This window comes from Megascapheus bottae, chromosome X (genome assembly GCF_031878675.1).
Source record: "Megascapheus bottae isolate mThoBot1 chromosome X, mThoBot2.hap1, whole genome shotgun sequence".
Lineage (NCBI taxonomy): Eukaryota > Metazoa > Chordata > Mammalia > Rodentia > Geomyidae > Megascapheus > Megascapheus bottae.
The window spans coordinates 95,866,274-95,887,020 of record NC_143547.1 but is presented as its reverse complement, the minus strand read 5'-3'; the positions used below and the strand labels follow the sequence as shown (position 1 = coordinate 95,887,020).

The window sequence follows — 20,747 nt, the reverse complement described above, 5'->3', positions numbered from 1 at the left end:
TGATTTTCTACTTTTATTCTATGATCTTGTAGATCTTTTGGGGGGGGGGTGGAAGGTCATGGGGCTTGAACTTGGATCCTGTCCCTGAGCTCTTCAGCTCAAGGCTATTAACCTATCCCTGGGCCTGGATGGTGTCCCTGAGCTCTTCAGCTCAAGGCTATTGTCCTACCCTTGTGCCAAGTCCCTTTCCGTTTTTCTAGAAGTTAATTGGAGATAAGAGTCTCAGGTCATTTTGTGCCGGGCTGGCTTTGAACCTTGATCCTCAGATCTCAGCTTCCTGAGTAGCTAGGATTACAGGTGTGAGCCACCACAAACAGCTCTTGTGGATCTTAACACAAACCTTTGTGGCCTTTACTATCATATATTCATTTGATCTGGTAGAGTCCTTGAAGTGAATCATGTCAGAAGAAGGAAACATTCTGACGTCTAGTAAGGATGGTAGACAAGGTTTTTGACAGTTTATGCATGTACAGAACCAGAAACAAATAGGTAATGTTGTTACATTTTAGATGGCTATATTCTTCTGTTTCTGAGAATTTACACATATGTACAAATGACCTTTATATTTGTAAAACTTGCATTTACAAGTCAGATATAATCCCCTAATTATAGTCTAATGCCACATTCTACTTTGACTTTATTCTTTTTGTATTTACTGTTTAGATTGTCAGAATGGTGAAGAATTTAAAAGGCAGTCCAATAACTCTGTCCATAGGAGATGGTGCCAATGATGTTAGCATGATCTTGGAATCCCATGTAGGAATAGGTAAGAAACACAATGATCAGGCAGCTATAAGTTATCATTATTGCTTTTACATAGAATGTTTTATATTCTAGTGAAATGGTTTTGGTTGCTTGTATTAAGTTTGGATTTGGTGGTGATGATTGTTAACCTAATGAAGGGCCTTATCCTGACAATCCCAAAGTATACTACCACTGGTGGAAATGTGGTCACACAAAGTTAGAGTATTATTTATTTATTTATTTTAGTCGGTCTTTGGGCTTGAACTCTGAGCCTAGGCATTGTCCCTGAAGTCTTCAGCTCAAGGCTAGTGCCCTATCAGTTTGAGCCACAGCACCATTTCTGCTTTTCTGGTGGTAATTGGAGATAAGAGACTCATGAAGTTTTGTGCCCAGTCTGGCTTTGAACTGGGATCCTCAGATCTTAGCCTCCTGAGAGTAGCTAGGATTACAGTGTGAGCCACCAGTGCCTGGCTAGAGAGCATTTTTAAGTAAGAAAAATAAAGTGATTTCTTGAGTCCAATAACAGCACAATTGATTGTTTAGCTCATTTTGAAAGTATGGGTGAAATTTATTTGTTTTCCATCTTTGGCCAAACTGTCTGTGTGTGTAGTTGCACTATATATTTTAAGATCCTTAAGTGTTGAGGGTTAAGAAATAATTGACTTGTTTCCCACATGGGAGTATCTGTGAGTAATTAGTACTATAGTATTGAATATCCATGTTGGCTTGCACAAAAAACTTTTATGCCACACCCACCATTTTTTTTCATGTCAGACTGCTGTTATGCAAAGCCCAGTACCCCAACATTACTTTTGGAAGTGCTTTGGTATAATGTGTCAAATTTTACTATCTTGGGGACTGTACTGTAATTTAGATACCAAATTCTTATTCCCATTTGGAAGTAGACATATTTAGCACAGAAGTCTAAGCTCTGCTCATTTGTTATGTGGAAGTGGCATAAAAGCTTTTTGAGCTCATAAAATTGATCATTGGGCAGACAGTTTCATTCATTGAAAGAACTTCACTACCTTCCTATTTAGCTCCTGGACCACGAAACATATGTTTCCGAGTTTCCTAAGTTTAGCAACTGGTCACAATTAAGAACTTACTGAGTCCTTTAAAAATAATTTTCAAAAGTAGTCTTTTTTTGGAGGAGGGGCTGGGTGCTGTCTCAGAGCTCTTCAGCTCAAGGCTATTGCCTTACTCCTTGAGCTACTTCCAGTTTTCTAGTGATTAATTGGAGATAAGTGTCTCACAGTCTTTAGTGCCCAGGCTGGCTTTGAACCACGATCCTCAGATCTCAGCCTCCTGAGTTGGTAGGATTAGAGGTGTGAGCCACTGCTCACTGCAAAAGTAGTCTTTTAACTCCCATTTCTTGTGAGGGAAGCAGGAAAGGTTTCTCCTTTTTTTCTTCTTTTACTACTTTATCTTGTTATAACAAAGTAAGTCCTTGGTAAAAACTAAAGAAATGATAATTTTCCAGTTAGGTTCCTTCATATGGCTTTGCTTTGTATGAATAAAAGAATTATTCTGGACATTTATGTTATTATGAATAACTTGTTATCAATTTAACTTTAATTTGATATCAGTATCCTTGCTAAAGAAAACTCTTTGAAGCTGGGCACTGGTGACTCATGCCTCTAATGTTAGCTATTCAGGAGGCTGAGACCTGAGGACCTGGTTCAAAACCAGCCCAAACAGGAAAGTCCATGAGGCATTTATCTCCAGTGAGCCACCAGAAAACTGGAAGTGGCACTGTGGCTCAAAGTAGAGCATTAGCCTTGAGCTGAAGAGGTCAGGGACAGCACCAGGCCCAGAGTTCAAGCCTCATGACAGAAAAAAAGAAACCCTTTTTAGTTAATAATAGCTGAAGTAGGCAGTTGTCATAGCATTTAATCAATGTATAAATGTAAGAACAAATCACAAGGTTACTTAACATATAATATGCTCACTCTATGGAGATGCTGTCTTTTTAGGAATTAAAGGCAAGGAAGGTCGCCAAGCAGCCAGGAACAGTGATTACTCCGTTCCAAAGTTTAAACATTTAAAGAAACTGCTGTTGGCCCATGGACATCTGTACTATGTGAGGATAGCACATCTTGTACAATATTTCTTCTATAAGGTACGTGATAAAGTATTTGAAATTTTACTTTTGTATTTAATTCAGCACAGACTCGGCTTGATCATAGTTCCCCCCTCCCTTTTTATGTTTCTTTGGCTGTCTTGAAATTTTCCCTCAGCAAAGCAGTGATGGTCTGTTTAATGAATTAGTACCAATTAATGTTTCATGTTTATAATATTTAAAGTTTAATGTTTATAACTTCAATGTTTGATTCCATTTAATGAATTGATAGCTTTAAAAGTATACAAATCTAGCCAGGCATCAGAGACTCACAATTATAATCCTAGCTACTCAGGAGGCTGAGATCTGAAGATTACAGTTCAAACCCAGCCTAGCCAGGAAAGACTATGAGAATAATTTACCACCCCCCAAAACTGACAGAGGTAGAGCATTTGGATAAAAAAGCTCACAGACAGTGCCCAGACCCTGAAATCAGGACCAGCACACAAAAAGTATGCAGCTCTAGAATTTTTGACAAGTGTATGTATCTATATAACCACCACTTTGAAAAAAATTGTTGTTTATTATACCACACATATATGATATAGTATATGTAAACATAGATGTGATAGATGTAATATTCACATTAGTTTTACCTGTTCTATGGCTTCATATAAGTGGAATCATGTCCTTTTTTATGTGTGACTTGCTGCACTTAGCATAATATATTTGATCTTCATGTTAAATCTTTTTTTTTATTTTGTTTTTGGTCAGTCCTATAATTTAACCTCTGGGCCTGTATACTGTTCCTGAGTTTGTTTGCTCAAGGCTAGCATTCTACCACTTGAGCCACAGCACCACTTCTAGCTTTTTCAGTTTATGTGGTACTGAGGAATCGAACGCAGGGCTTTATTTATACTAGGCAAGCACTGTACCACTAAGCCACATTCCCAGCCCCTCATCTTGTATCAATAGTTGGTTCTACCTTTCTTCCCTCCCCCCCACCCCCACAGTGATGGAATTTAAATCCAGCTAGTTGTCAAACTAGTGATAGGTCTTAATGCACTTACACTGAATTCCAACTCTTAAATTATTCCTTTTAGTAACAGAATCTGTGAAATTTCACAGATAAAACTGGAGAGTTACACGATGCAAAAGGTGATAGAACTAGGGCTGTTTACTTGCTCAACTACCTGTCCTATACTACAGGAATCCATGTGAAAAGTATGTTTAGAGGGCTATAACTTGCCTTAGCTTCTCTTCTAGGTAAAGTCAGCTATATTCTCACAATAGACTTACTTAAGTCTAAGTTTTTTTCTACTTAACATCTAGGGGTCTATTGGGTTTTGAATGACTGGTTATTTTCTCATATCTTGAAAATAGTGGGGGACCCCATGAGGATATGTCATGCAGCTGTACTTAGTAATCTGACCTTCCTCCACAAAAATGTAGGATTTTGGCCTGCAATTCAAGCAATTGCCACCAGATGGAAGAAGTGATCTGTTAAAGAACAAAACAAACATGGCAAATACTGATCAGAAATGGACATTGCTGTTGACAATGTATAAGGGTTGGGAATTACTAATGAACATGATGCCTCCTATGTTCATTAATATGTCTATGTCTATCATTTGAATATTATCTTAACATTTTTTATTTTGGTTGCTGTTCGTCACAGGGCTTAAACTCATGACCTTGGCACTGTCCCTGAGCTCTTTCACTCAAGCGTAGTACTCTATCACTTGGAGCCACAGCTCTACTTCTGGAGCTAGTAGATTAATTGGAATAACAATGCCATAGACTTTCCTTCCCTGGGCTGACTTTGAACCACAACCCTCAGATCTTAACCTCCTGAGCTATGATTTCAGGCATGAACAACCAGCACCTGGCAATATTGTTCCTTTGATATTGCTATCTTTTGTCTGAAAACAATTTCTAGTGTTTTTAAAGTCCTTTGGTTGAGCTAAGAAGTCTTTTTTGTTTGTTTTTGTTCTTGAGACATGGTCTTATTATGTATGGAATCTAGACTAGCCTCAACTTCATCATCCTCTGACCTTAGCCCCGAAAGAACTCAGAATTATAGGCATGTGCCATTAGGCTCTGCTTTTCTTCTTTTCCTGGTATTGCGTCTTCAGATTGTCATTTCCCTACTTTTTGGATACTTTAGTGACAGGTCTTCCTACCTGTTTCCCCAACTAGGATAAAGTTTAGAAAATGCCACTTTTTATTTGTTCCTTGGAAAGATTAAGTTTGAAAATTTTCATTTATTTATTTTTTGTGTTTATATGATACCAAGGAATTGAACCTAGGGCCTCATACATGCTAGACAAGCATTCTACCACTAAGCCAGTTTCCTTGCCCAAAAGTTTATTCTTGGTCTACACAGTGACCTATCTTTGAAGAAACTCCTCCCAATCTCACCCTAATTCACCATATATGTTTCAATTAACTGCCTTGCCTTGATTACTGCTGTCAGCATATCTTAGTTATCTTGAAGACCTGGTTCATGTTGTAACTATTCAGTCAACAAATACATTTTGAATGTGTTACCATGTTCAGAACACTGTTTTAGTCACTGCAGACCCACTGCCTGGAACATGACAGGCAATATTCTATTCTTGTGGGGTTTTTTTTAATTTACATTCTAGTGGGGAAGGAATCACCCCAATTTCATGAATTTCCCCTATGATTCTCTTTAGAGCTCTGACTCCTGGCCTCAAAACAAATACCTTTTTTTTGTAGACTGCAACTTGTAACAGTACTCTGCATTGTATCAAAAGTGATACATACATGCAAATGTTGTGGACTTAATTCTTTGGTTCTGGCATTTATTCTTATGTTTCAAGGACAATTTGAAAAATATAGACTACATGGAGCCCAGAGTATGGCCTAAGTGTGCTTGCCTAGCATGCACAAAGACCCAGGTTCGATTCCTCAGTACCACATATATAGAAAAGCCAGAAGTGGTGCTGTGGCTACAGTGGTAGAGCACTAGCCTTGAGGAAAGCCCAAGGACAGTGCTCAGGCCCTGAGTTCAAGACTACATTTCTTTAGGACTATTCTGATCTATAATACATTCATTTAAATATCCTTAGCGTGACAGGTGATCATCCGTTGAGAATATATTTTATTTTCAGCCTCAAGTCTGTTAGAGGTAAGAGAATCTATGATAGAAGGAAGGACACTGGTATCCTAATGGACTCAGAAATAAACACCTGAAAGTACTTCCTGAAGGGAAATAAGATACATGAACAAATGGCAGCAGGACTATTTAAGTTTACTTTGAGTGACGGCACTCACTTGAAAATTCTAGTTCTCGTAATTTTGCTGAAAACATTCAATTTTGGTATTCGAGTCATGCTTACAGATATTTAACTTCCTAATGAATTCCAACTGTGCGATTTTTATGTTTGTTTTTAGTATTTCTTTAATTAAATGTTAAATCCTTTAGGAGAAAGATTGTTCTTTTTAGCATAACCAACAGTTCCATCTTTGCATGTAATAGATACTTAACAGTGCTATTTTTGACATAACAATAAAGCATTAGTTGCTAACTCTTGGTATCAACTTAATCTATAATTCCCTGACTTTATATTAATTCACTTTGAGATATTTACCTATGGCATAATGTAAATTTATGCTCCATTTGATATGTAAGAATTATTGGTCAGTAAGAGTTTATATTGCAGGAACAAGAGGATCTCATAAAGTAAGTGAAATCTAGTTCTGCTTTGGTAAAGCTAAACTTTGTCTTAATATGAATTAGAAATTTGATTCTTAGTTTCCTTACATCTCTGAAATAGAGAATTCTTTCTGAAATTAGAATGATTGAGGAGTCATTATAGACTGCTGAAGTACTATCTGTTGTTTCACTTTGTAAACTTATTCAAGAGAAAATACTTGTCTTAACATTTGGCTTAATTTTTTTTTCAGAACCTTTGTTTTATCTTGCCACAGTTTTTGTACCAATTCTTCTGCGGATTTTCACAACAGGTTTGTGCCTTGAGCTGTGTTTAATGTAGTTTACATTTGTTGCTAATCCATTAGAGATGTATCTTCAAAGTAAAAGGATTTCTTTCTTTTTCTTTAATAGTTTGTCTTGGTCTGGATTTTGGCAGAAGCAAATGATTTTATGTTTGATTTGCTCATTTTTATGTTCTTTCTCAGAAGTTTTCCTGGTATATCCTGTTAAAGTTGAGATTAAAAACAGGAAAATAATATTAGAATGTTTAGAATATTTTATGAATATTAGACTATTTCACATCTTCCTTCCTTCCTTCCTTCCTTCCTTCCTTCCTTCCTTCCTTCCTTCCTTCCTTCTTTCCTTCCTTCTTTTCTTTTTGTTGGCCTGTCACAAGGCTTGAAGTCAGGGCCTGAGCATTATCCTTGGGCTTTCTCAAGATTAGAGATCTACCTCTTGAGCCACAAGTACCACTTCCAGCCTTTTCTCTGTATGTGGTATGGAGGACTCAAACCTGGGTCTTGGTGCATGCTAGGCAAGCACTATGCCACTAGGTCACACTCCCGGCCTACATTTTTCTTTTACGCATATACAAAATGTGTTTCAATAGTTCTAAATGTTGAAATCTTTCATTCATCAAATAAAATCCCACAGCTTTTCAGATTCTCAGGTTGGTTTTTATAGAAAAACACTAGTTTTAAAGTTGGTCAGATAGCTGTAATTCCTCAAAGGTTACTTACATCAACTGTAAATATTTTGGCATCTGTTGTTCTGGACATTTATTACATAAAGCATATTCTATAATTACCTAGACACATAAAAGATGAGATGAATAGTACATTGCTTCTATTGGAAGTATAGTCAAATAAAATGACTCTTATACTGAACGACTCATAAATTTGTTAATCTATGGACAATTTAATAATTTTGTCAACCTGGTTTACCAAATAGTCTCTAATACTTATGTCAGCTGGGCAGCAGTGGCTCAAGTCTCTAATCCTAGCTACTTAGGAGGCTGAGATCTGAGGGTTGCAGTTTGATGCCAGCAGGCAGAATAGTCCCTGTGAGACTCTTATCTCCAATTAACTACTCAAGACCCAGAAGTGGCACTGTGGCTCAAGTGGTAGAGTGCTAGACTTGAGCACAAAATGGCTCAGGGACAGTGCCCAGGCCCTGACATTTAGACCTACAACAGATGAAAACTCTTAACTTACCTAGTACTTCAGTAATACCACAGATGTTAGAGAAGAGACTGAATTTAACTTGATTCCTTGTGGTAGAAAATGATGTTTGTTTTTCCTGAGTACTTGGCAGTGATCAAAGTCATAACAAGTCTCAAACCCCCATGCAACTTCCAGTATTGTGATAGGGAAAGACAGACAGCAATTGCATATATGATGGGAGATAGCTAGTATGTGTCCTGAAGAATATAAATCATAAAAGCATAGAATCTGACTGGGGAGAGTGTTGCTATTTTAGAAAAGCTCATTTGGAAAAATTATCAGATATGGCAACATTTGGGCAGAGACTGAAAGAGCTTAAGGAAGGACTGTGCAGACATTCCTATTGGGTAAAAGGGAGGTCTCTCTGAGATGACAAATCATCTTTTTTTTTTCTATGATGAGGATTAAACCCAGGGCCTTGTTTATGTTAGCTAAGTACAGAGCCATCAGTAGCTTACAAAAAGTCTTTGTTTTTGCTTTTGGCCTTGTGTTAATGCTGAAAGTAGCAACCTTTATTGTATCTTTGGAGTACATGTAGCTACTCAGTCTTTTTTGGTACAGAACCACATTAGGTAGTCTCTGGAACTTGGAGAATAACACCATGAAGAATGTACAAATGGATTTAACCAAAATTAACCAAAAAGACCTTTCTTTACTAAAGCTAAGATGGTATTTATCTTTTTTTCTATGAGAAAGAATACATTTATAACAGGTTTAAGAAGAAACAGTATTATCAAGTAAACCTGTTGTTTGGGAAAATCTCTCTCCCCTAATTATGCATTTAAGAATTACAATTATCTGTCATGTAACCCTAGAGTACCATCATGAAACAAAAGTAGATTGATCCTTCTTTTGTTTAAATTAAAGTCAAGACTAAATTGCACACTAATCAATCTGAGCTGCTGTTTTAATTTACTCATTAGTGAAAATGAGTAGTTTCCAAAGAAAATGTACTATTATTTGCTACCAACTACTGTTCTCATTTGAGCAGTAGAAGGAATGTAGCACCTTCTTTGAGTGCTTTAATTCAATGAAGGATTTTTTTGCTTCATCAAAATATTTGTTTATAGAAAATATTTTGGAAGCACTTGCACTTACTATGTAAAGTTATCCAGTTTCATTTTATCAAGAATGTGGCATGTATTCTGTAATGGAGGCAAGATTTATTCACCCTCCTACAGCCTCTCTATGCCTCATACACCCCTTAGTCTGCCCCCTATCTCATATTTGAACTCCTTGATAAGCAAAGAGGAATTATCTCTCTGTCTCTAATACTTGACACTACTTACTAGACACTGAGTAAATATTCTGAAGTCAGCAACTATATGAACCAGTGCTTTGTTTGAGTTATTGCCAATATTTTTAGTCAATTTCCATTATGATAGTAATTGGATTTTTAGTACTTTAATGGAAAATAAATCATTGTGTCAATTTTGTCTCATTTAAATGCATTTTATTCTAAGGTATGAAAAATTGCACATGAGGTTTTTTTTAAATGATTGTATGGCAGCATCTAACAGTATCTAACACATTGTAGATACATAGAACTCATTAAATATTTTGTAAGATTGGCACACTCCTTTATAAATGTGTTAACAGTTTTCAGTCTATATTCACTCTCTCATCCTGTATTTATTGAAGGCTTTCTGTATGCCAGGTTCTATTTGAGGAGCTCAGATTGTAAAAGCCCTCCAAACCAAAGTTGATGCAAATTAAATTCATTATTATGGCTTATGATATAATTTATAAAAAGTTAGTAGAAAAATCTGTGAAATATTAATGAAGTTTCCTTTGCTATTCCAGAAATCATTATAGGGGACTGTCTTGTTTTAATGACTTTTACAAACATAAAATTTCAGGTGGAAGTGTAGCCTAGTGGTAGAGTGCATGCCTGGCATTCACGAAGCCCTGGGTTTGATTCCTCAGTACCACATACACAGAAAAAGCTAGAAGTTTTACTGAGGCTCAAGTGGGAGAGTGCTAGCCTTGAGATAGCTCAAGGACAGTGCCCAGGCCCTGAGTTCAAGCTTCAGGACTGGGGGGATGTGGAAGATGAAATTTCATCTTGTAGCTTACTGCCGTCTATTTCTTTTCTCTTTTGTATCTCATTTCAGCCACTATATGATGCAGCTTATCTTACAATGTACAACATCTGCTTTACATCCCTGCCTATCCTGGCCTACAGTCTGCTAGAACAACACATCAATATTGACACACTGACCTCAGATCCTCGATTATATATGTAAGTTGAGCATATGATTTACATCCCGACAGACTTTCTGAACTATGGGTTTCAGTTCATCTACAGGTGGAAAAGACAGCTGCTCACCTGGTTTCCTTATGTGGGTTTGTTCTGAATTTTTATCTTGACATGTTCCCTACATGTGGGTCTTATACTTGAATACATGTGAGGCATTTAATTCATTTTCTTTTGTTTTGTTTTTCTTTTCTTTTTTTCTTTTTCTTTTTGCTAGTTCTGGGGCTTGAATTCAGGATCTGAGCGCTGTCCTTGGGCTTTTTCAAGGCTAGAGCACTACCACTTGAGCAACAGCACCATTTCTGGCTTTTTTTTTCTATGTATGTGGTACCGAGGAATCGAACCTGGGTCTTCATGCATGCCAGGCAAGCACTCTACCACTAGGCCAAACTCCCAGCCTCCAAGTCATTTAATTCAGAAGCATGAATTACTACAACATGAACCTACATTGATATAGATTTCTGGGTATCTTAGAGAAAGACAACATTTTAACTGCCCAGAACAGAGAAAGCACACAAAGATTTTTTTTGATAGTTTAGTATATTGATTCTGACTACAGTGGATTGATCTGATGAGGCTATGTAACCTATTTTTTATACGCTGTTCCCCTTTGTTAGCTCCATTCCAAAACAGTTTTGTTCAAAAAAATAACTCATCAGGCTGTGATATTCATTTGTGTCAGTTGAAAATTGATCCTTTTATATGGATTGGAAACATGGTTTAAGAGATGATTTAAGAGATTTTATTTATCCCTATAATGTTCATTAATATATATTTAGTAACAGTTACATTATATGGATTTTTTTAGATTCCTCATCATCTTAAAGGTATTTACTAAGAAAAATATAAAGCATGCAAAGGTATAGAGAACACTTTTTTAAATTTTTCTGTTGCATAAAAACATAAAAATGGGACATAATAGTAAAGCTCCATTTGATTCTATAATATGCATTGTATAATTTAAAAATCACATTAAACATACCTAGACATCTCAGTTGTCTCACTTCTTCATACTGAAAACATTCAGTATCATTTCTTTTGGCCTACTGACACATAGTACACAATTGTTAGGTGTAGTCACCTTGCTATATAATAGTACAAGACTTCTTTATTTTTATTTTTTTATTTTATTTTCTTTCATGTATAGAGGGGTTACAGTTATATTCGCCAGATAGTGGATGCATTATTTCTCACACATTATTTCTCATGTTTTTGTCCTCATTTCCCTCCACCCCCAGTCTTACCTAGCTATAACTTAGTACTCATTGACCAAATTTTCCCCATTCCTCTGTTCTCCCTCTCCAACTTGCTCTCAGTTTGGCAGCTATTCTAAACTTTCTGTTCTCAACTTCTGGGATATTAGCTTTTTTAGATTTCATACAACTGACATTATGTGTTATACTTGTCTTCCTAAATCTAGCATAATGATCTATAGTTCATTCATGGTATGACAAATGATGGCATTTCATTTTTTAATAGAATAATATTCCACAGCATATATTTATATTATATTCTCTTTACCCACTCATCTGTTGATGGACACTTAGGTTGATTCCTTGTTTTGGCAATGGTGAATAGTGCTGGCATAACTACAAAAGTGCATATATCTCTTCAACATACTAATTTCATTCCTTTTGGATATATGTATTTATATATGTAATAGTGCTAGGATTGTTGGATCATATTACAGAACTATTTTTATGTTTGAGAAAATTCCATAGTGCTTTCCATAATGAATTTGTGGTTTATGAATTTGTGATTCTACCAACAATGAGTAAAGATTACTTTTTCTCGATATCCTTTCCAGTATCTGTTACTTTTTTGCTTTTTTAATGATAGCCATTCTTATTAGAATGAGGTAGTAGCTCTGTGTAAATTTCTTTTGCATTTTCCTAATAGTGATTTTGAGCCCTTTTGCATAAACTTGTTGGCCATTTGTATCTTGTTTTGAACAATGTTTATAAGATCTGCTGGAGTTTTTGCTATTGAATTTTTAAAACAACCCTTGCTATATGTACAAATTGCTAATACTCTGATTCTGTAGGTCATCTATCTTTCCACTTAACTTCATAATACCATAAAATATCTAGTTAGTGTTCAAATTTCTTTAGTTACATGGGGGTTTTCGTTGTTGTTGTTTTTGAGTTGTGTGTTTGTATGTGTGTGTGATGTGGCTTGAACTCTAGGCCTGGGCGTTCGTTGTTCCTGAGCTCTTCAGCTCAAGGCTACTATTCTACCCCTTGAGCCACAGCCCCACTTCCTGTTTTTAGTGATTAATTGGAGGTGAGTCTCATGTTCTTTAGTGCCTGGGTTGGCCTTGAACCTTGATCCTCAGATCTCAGCCTCTGGAGTAGCTAGGATTATAGGCATGAGCCACTGCACCTTACAGGGTTTTGTTTTTTTTTTAATGCCTTGCTTGCTTGAATCAGGATCCAGATAGATCCATACATTGCATAATGGATGATAGGTTATCTTACTTTAATGTCCTATACATACCTTCTGTTTAATACTAAGCAAATTTTATTTATTTATTTTTTTATTGTAATTAGTAAAAGGGTTACATGATATTTGCCAGATAGAAGGTGCATTAATTCACATACATTGATACCCTTTCACATGTCTTGGTACCCGTATCCCTCCCCCCCACACCCCCCCACCCGTCTTGGTTTTCCCCCCTTCCCTATCAAATTTCAAATATCCAAATACAAATAAATTCAATAAATCAGATAACAAAGTGAGATACTGTACCAATATGAGAACCAAGGGACAGCAAAGGAGATGAGAGACAACATAGTACATTAAGGACAACAATCATTCATTATATGCTAAGCAAATTTTAGAATGGAAGATCTGACGGACCGGGAGTTTGGCCTAGTGGTAGAGTGCTTGCCTAGCATGCATGAAGACCCAGGTTCGATTCCTGGGTACCACATACATAGAAAAAACTGGAAGTGGTGCTGTGGCTCCAGTGGTAGAGCTCTAACCTTGAGAAAAGTCCAAGGAGTACCAAAAAAAAAGAATGTTGAAAACCTGAAAAAAGAAACTAAGTAGAAAGTATCATAAAGATTTCCATGAAGTTTATTTTGTGTACGGTAAGTGTATATTGTGAGTTAATGAACAATTTTGCATAAAAGTATATACTTACCAGCTCTGGTGTGAAAAATAAAGACCATATCATACCTGCTGTGAAATGGAGAGTAGCTTTCTTTAAGTAGTGTTGACTACTTCCCAAATGAATGTGGACTACTTTGCTGAGAGAACCTGCTCTGCTTCTCACTGCACAAAGATTGCTTCACTCTTCTTACTACTCCTCTTTGACCATGAAGCCCTGGTCTGTCTGACTGTGATTCTGAGGTACATAACTTAGTTTTAGTGTTGGCTTTAGGTAGCATATTCCAGATTTTACCATTGAGATTTACTGACTCAGCCTTTTCAACAACTTTGGTATGAAACAAGATAATTAGATAGTTTTATATTTCCTGAATAACTTAAAAAGTGTATTTGTTGCATGGAAAGAATGAGTGTCATTTGTTTCTTCTTCAGCCTTAAGAAACAAAAGAATGGATTCTGGTATACCTCTGCTGCCTGTCATTATATGGCAGAATTGTTAGTCAATCTTTCTCCAGCTCTTCATTCACATTCAAACTTCTCTTTGTGTTGCTTTGCTCTTTTCTGAGTTTCCAACAGCTTCTCCATCTATCCAAGTAAAGAGCACAAGAACAAAAAAAAATGGATCTTGTCTTTACGACAAACATCTGTGGGATGAATAACATAAAGCTCCATTTTCTGTTCTTGCATTCTTTACTTACCTCACCCAAGGTAGTGAAAATCCACATTGGCTAGCAGTTGCTGGACACTCCCCTCAAGGATCTCTTAAGTAGTACTTTCCCTGTATTTCTAGTTTCCTTGGAAAGATGACTTATTGGCTGTAAGGAGAGCTTATTTCTGAGAAGCTGCCACCTCTTTCTCATAGCAGCTTATTGGGAAAAATAGTATCACCCGAATTTGAGATTTCAGCATACCTGAAAATTTCAGTAGGTAAAAGTTGTATAATTGCCATGTTTTCAGAGAACTCCACAGTACTCAGTACTAACTAACCTTGGACTAGATGCCTCTACATTACAATACATATAGCCAAGTGACATTTTCAAAGTGATAACATCATATGTGTGTTATTTCATTGGCTACTGTTTAGATACCATTTGATAAATGTTAGGAGGAATTTGAAATAGAAGCCAAAATGAATGTGTCTAGAAACCAATCTTCATTTTGCAGCTCTGAATCATTAGAATTGGTCACTTTATTTCAGATTTCTATCTGGTGCTGAGACTATTGTGCTATTTTCAACTCGTTTATATCATAATCCATTTTCTTACCATTTATCAAAGCAACATGCGGCTTCAAATATTATTTGACATGATGGAAAATTGTAAAGAGTTCCCTAAGGCTAAATTTTCAGGAAGAAAATTTGATTAAAGTAAATATTATCCAAACTTCAGTGACTCACACCTGTAATCCTAGCTACTCCAGAGGCTGCCATATGAGGACCATGGTGCAGACGGACCAAGGCAGTAAAGTACATGAGATTTTTTTTGGGGGGTGGGGAAGTCATGGGGCTTGAACTTGGTGTGAGTGCTGTCCCTGAACTCCAGCTCAAGACTACTGCCCTACCCTTGAGCAAAGCCCCACCTACTTCCCGTTTTCTAGAGGTTAATTGGAGATGAGAGCCTCAGGTCCATTTTTTTGTGCCCAGGGTGGCTTTAACCTTGATCCCTAGCCTCCTGAGTAGCTAGGATTACAGGCATGAACCATCATACCAGCCTACATGAGATTCTTATCTCTAAGTAACTACCAAATGCCAGAAGTGGTGCTGTGGCTGTAGTGGTAGACCAACAGGCTCTGAGTTCAAGCTCTAGTACGAGCATATACAAACACTCACACACATATGCACACATGCACATGCACAAGCGTGTGTTAGTGTACACTGAGTATATATATTTTAACGTTTGAAGTTAGAAGACTTGGTAGCATTCTTATATAGTACTGTCTCACTAATAAGTGAAATGTTCTTCTACACTCGTGGTTCTAAGATGACTTACACATTGGGATGCTTAAAAAGCTGTACAGATACTCTAATGATCAGGTTATGCTTCATCTCAAATTAATGGGAATGCGAATGAGAGCTAGGCCTCTTCATTCATTCATTGCCAGTCCTGGGCCTTGAATTCAGGGCCTGGGCGCCATCCCTACGCTCCTTTTGCCCAAGCACTCTACCACTTGAACCACAGTACCACTTCTCGCGTTTTATTTATTTAATTGGAGATTACAGTCTCTCAGACTTTCCTAACTAGGCTAGCTTTGAAACACAATCCTCAGATCTCAGCCTCCTGAGTAGGTAGGATTCCAGGTGTGAGCCACTGATACCAGGCTATTTAATTTTTTTAACCAGTCCTGGGGTTTGTACTCAGGGCCTGAACACTGTCCTTGGGCTTTCTTAAGGCTAGAGCTCTACCACTTGAGCCACAGCACCACTTCTGGCTTTTATCTACGTATGTGGGTCTTCATGAATGCTAGGCAAGCACTCTACCACTAGGCCAAACTCCCGGCCTCAGGCATTTTAATTTTAATTGCCATAGAACTATCTACTGATTTATAGGATGTAGTATTAGAGCAATACATATTATAACGATCAAACCAAGGTAATTTCTATCATTTCTTGATGGTAACCTTCACATGCTTCTCTGCTTATTTTGAAATGCATAGTTAACTATTGCAGAATATATCCTATTTCTGTCACTAAATGTATTTTAGTATCCATTGTCCATTCTCTCATTATTTCTTCCCACACACTTCCTAGCCTCTGGTGACTTCTACTTTGGTTTTCTTTGTCATTAATATCATTAGTTTCTGCAAATATATAAAACATGCAGTATCTTTCTAGGCACCAACAACTTTTAAAGATCCCCACATGATTCATATGTGCAAACTTTGGGAACCATTATGTAAAACTTTCCTTAAGTTCATAGTTTGTAAATAAGAATAATAATTCCAATTTTGTGTAGTTTTAATGTGGATGAAAATATTATGCTTGTGTATCTGTGTGTATGCACACATAAAACTCATATCAGTTCCTAGCCTACACTGAATAATTATTAAACAGAAATTATTATTAATGGTGTTATTGTTGTCAGCGGCCATAGGAGTGTTTTGAATTTTATTCTAATGTCTTAAGAGGTGATTACAAGAAGATCAACTTTTTGCTTCATAACCTTAGTTCCTCAGGAATAATGCCCTTGATTAGGTGCAAACTCAACTTATCTTTGATGTTTAATAGTATCTTTAGTAGCTAACGCATTTATTAACTTGTTTTCCCCCCATTTCTCTGTAGGAAAATTTCTGGCAATGCAATGCTGCAGTTGGTTCCTTTCTTATATTGGACATTTCTGGCTGCCTTTGAAGGAACTGTGTTCTTCTTTGGGACATACTTTCTTTTTCAAACTACATCTCTGGAAGAAAATGGAAAGGTGGAAAGAATGTGTCATTACATCTTTTGTGTTTATAAGCATGAATTATCTTGTTTTCCTAGGCACTGAGTTTATGTTACATGTAGCTTGGTTATCATTTTTCAAACTTTTTTCTTAAGATATATTTCCTGACAACTTCTTTGAAATAGTGTTATAGTAAGAAATCACTTCAAGGGTAATTTCAAAGCTTATGTTCAAACCTTATGAAAATGCAAGTCAGCTGTAATTTTTCTTTCGTTTTTTTGCCAGTTCTGGGGCTTGAACTCAGGCCCTGAACAATGTCCTTGGGCTTTCTCAAGGCTAGAGCTCTACCACTTGAGCCAGAGCACCACATCTGGCTTTTTCTATGTATGTGGTACCAAGGAATTGAACCTGGGTCTTCGTGCATGGTAGGCAAGCACTCTACCATTAGGCTAAACTCCTGGCCCCATCCATTGTAATTTTTACACGACAAATAGAGTTCCTGAGACTTTAGACTTTGGAGTTCTGCCTTTCGATGTGATAAAGGCTTTTCTTGTTTTAAAAACAAGTTTGGGCCCAGTTATTTCTCATTCACAGTAACATTCCATGATCGAAGTTGAAGGAGGGAGTAGATGTTACATCTTTGCAGTGTTGAATCACAAGATTACGAGAAGGAATTTTTCCCTCTTTTTTTTTGTGCTGATCCTGTGGCTTAAACTCAAGAACTTGGTTTCTGTCCCTGAGCTTTTGTACTCAAGGCTAGCACTCCACCAGTTTGAGCCATAGCTCCATTTCCAGCATATTTTTTGTAGTTAATGAGAGTTAAGAGTTTCAGGGACTTTTCTGCCTGGCCTAGGTTTGAACTGTTATCCTCAAATATCATTCTCCTGGGTAGCTAGGATTAGATGTGAGCCACCAGCATCTGGCTGAGAAGGAATTCTTTTCTGTCCTTACTTCCTTCCAAATGAGAATATAATAATTCTCCAGAAAGACTGCATTGATTCTGCTGGTATCCTCTAAGCCGCCACATTGAGAGGATTTTACCCTACCTGCACTCCAGAAGAGAATTATTGATTGGGAAAAGGAAAAGCCATCTTCAACCACACACTGAAAGCTAAATGTCTTGCCTTGCATGCTGCCCTCATTGATGCTCTCCTTTGCCTTTTTTGGTTTTCCACTTTTATGGTCATTCTTACAACTCATAATGTGAAAGCATAGTTCAAAGATAGTTTAACTCTGAGTACAGTAATTATGGCTAGAACCTACTCAATTAACATTTCTTTGAGAAGTGATAGGCTCAATTTGAATGATTCTTTGAAATTAGGTACTACAGTCAAAACCTCTCTAATTTGGACTAACAAATCATTTTAAATTACTTTAGTGTGAATCCATGAAATTTTTAATCACAACGTAATTGTTGGAGAAATGAAGATTTACTTTAGAATAGATATATGTAATACTTAGCAAAGAAAGTACCCTGTAAACTTTGGGGTATTCTTGGAAAAGTCCCTCAGCCTTTCAATTGAGCTTTACCCATTGCTAAGACGGGATTCGTTTTTCACTTTCTCAGATCCTTTCACTGTATAACTGATTCTTTAATGTTTACTTTCTGTTTCCTTGACACACAAATTATATATAGCTACCTCCTCCTTAACAGAGGTTATAATGGGTTGGTAGATTAGCTGCCTACTAAGAACAAGGCCCTAAATTCAAACTACAATATTGTATAATTAATATTAAATAAAATAACATAAAAGAATTGACAAGTTGAGTATGGTAACACCCAAACACCTGGGAAGCTAAAGCATGAGGATTACACATTCAAAGCTACAAAGCAACATAATGATACCGCCTCAAAAATATTGGAGAGCCGGTAGGGAAGAAGACAAGAAACAAAATTAAAGTGCTAAAATAGTTGGATAGTCTCCTGCAATCCTTTTGATATGACTTATTACAAGTGTTACATAGGAAGCAGTAGCTCAGCTTCTTACTCATTATCCATTTTGAGTTGCTGTACTACTGATTAGTCAAGTTTATTTTTACTGTACGTATCACTGTCCTTTTAAGTTGTTGCCGAAACTACATTATGTGTAAGAACTACTATCAGCAACAAAACATAACACCCATGTATGATTTGGTTGAATCCTCTTTTGCTTCTATTAACCTTTAAGTTTTTGCTTTTATTTTTTAAATACCTTTTATTTTTTAAATACCTTTTACATCTCATTTTCTGTTTTAATGTTATGCAATCAGATCTTGACAGCATTTGGTAAGCATATGTGCCATTCATTGTCATCAATTGGATTTATATCTGGTATCTGTTTTTCTTTGGTGTGCACATGCTGACAGTTCTAATATTTACAGCCAAAAAGTTATACTCATTTAAAAACTGTGAGTTCATTTGTCTGCAAATTACTGTTTATGAAAGAGTTTTAGTTATATTCTACAAAAACCTTTAGTGAGTCATCCAAATGACTTATTTTGATGAACATTGCTATTAGAAGAATAGTTCTAATTTGGGGTTTTCCCCTGCTTTTGTCAAACTAATGACTTCATTGCTTAATACTGCATGGAATTATGGAAATGTGCATGCAAATTTAGAGTGACAGAAAAATCTGGCATTGTGACCTAATATTATTGACCACCTATTTTCTTAAATAATCATACAAAAATCCTTGGTAATTACATGCAGTATTAAACTTCATTTTTAATTTTTAATCAAGCTTGTATGTGTTCAAGTACATTATTAAATGTAATTAACAAATGTAATTATTAAATGTTTTTCAGGTATATGGAAACTGGACCTTTGGAACTATTGTTTTTACAGTCTTAGTATTCACTGTAACTCTGAAGGTTAGATTTTTATTCATTCAAATACATTTTATATCATTTTCTCCTAATCTTTATATTTCTTGTTGATATTTATCATTCAACCCTTTATTGAATGCTTACTAACATACATATGATGCTAGAAATTTTATATGTTTACTATTTGTGATTTTTTCCAAGTGTATCTTCTGTCCTATTTTGTTGTTAAAAAGTCAAGCATCATACTCACACAGGAAATCCATTTCTTTTTAATTACTGTTTTGAAGACATTTTATGACATCCACAGGCTATGAGTTTGTGAGTATGTATGTGTGTATATGTCACTTGTTAAGTACTTGCACCTTTGTTCAAAATGTATATATTCTTTACAGAGCTCTGGACTGAAAGTAATTTAAATATTTAAAACAGTTAAACATATGTTCATGAGCAAGATAGGTATGCAAAATTGTTTGGTACAGTGAATCTTATTAGTCACTGAAATTTACTCTTGTTAGTGATGAGTGATATAAAGCTGTACAGCAGATAGAAGTATAATTTTGGGAAAAATCATTGACAGTGCCATGCAAACCTGTAACAGTTGTGAAATCTCACAGAATGTTAACCCTTGAGGCTCATGAATTGACATTCTTAGCGTTATAAACTTCTCACTTAGAATCTAAGAATGACTACCTTTAACTGAATTACAACATATCCAGTGGTCAAAGCCAGAATTCAGAAGTATTCAGGTTAGAGAACCTGTCTATTTTCTTTTTCTTTTTTTTTCCTTTTACTTTAGTTATTTTTAGACATGGATTTATATTTTTCTTTTTTTTAATTTTTTTATTGTAATTAGTAAAAGGGTTACATGATATTTGCCAGATAGAAGGTACATTAATTCACATACATTGATACCCTTTCACATGTCTTGGTACCCATTTCCCTCCCCTCTATTTTCTTTTTAAATCTTGCTTCCTGTTTCATACCAAATAGAGCTAATAGATATTTGTATTGTTTCAGTAATATTGGACATAAATTTTCTAGGTGTTCTTTATACTTAAAATTCCACATTACTGCAGAATCTTTCATACATGTCTCTAAAGGCATCTACTTCTTCCTCTTGGATGACTGTTAACTGTGGAATTTCCCTTGCCATCCAGAGGGTTGGGATTCCCCACTGGCCTGCATTATCAATGTTACAAACATCCTG

At 36.1% G+C, this 20,747-nt stretch overlaps 1 protein-coding gene across 4 annotated transcripts in view; it reads left to right on the top strand.

The window, feature by feature from the left end:
• Atp11c (ATPase phospholipid transporting 11C (ATP11C blood group)) overlaps positions 1 to 20,747 on the top strand; it is a 167,040-nt gene that overhangs the window by 130,654 nt on the left and 15,639 nt on the right. For all 4 annotated transcript variants that reach the window (XM_090326604.1, XM_090326605.1, XM_090326603.1 and 1 more), the window contains 6 exons: positions 664 to 766; positions 2,721 to 2,866; positions 6,740 to 6,799; positions 10,105 to 10,232; positions 16,636 to 16,771; positions 19,520 to 19,585. In XM_090326604.1, the coding sequence (XP_090182730.1) occupies positions 664 to 766; positions 2,721 to 2,866; positions 6,740 to 6,799; positions 10,105 to 10,232; positions 16,636 to 16,771; positions 19,520 to 19,585 (639 nt within the window). The remainder of the gene's footprint in view (positions 1 to 663; positions 767 to 2,720; positions 2,867 to 6,739; positions 6,800 to 10,104; positions 10,233 to 16,635; positions 16,772 to 19,519; positions 19,586 to 20,747) is intronic.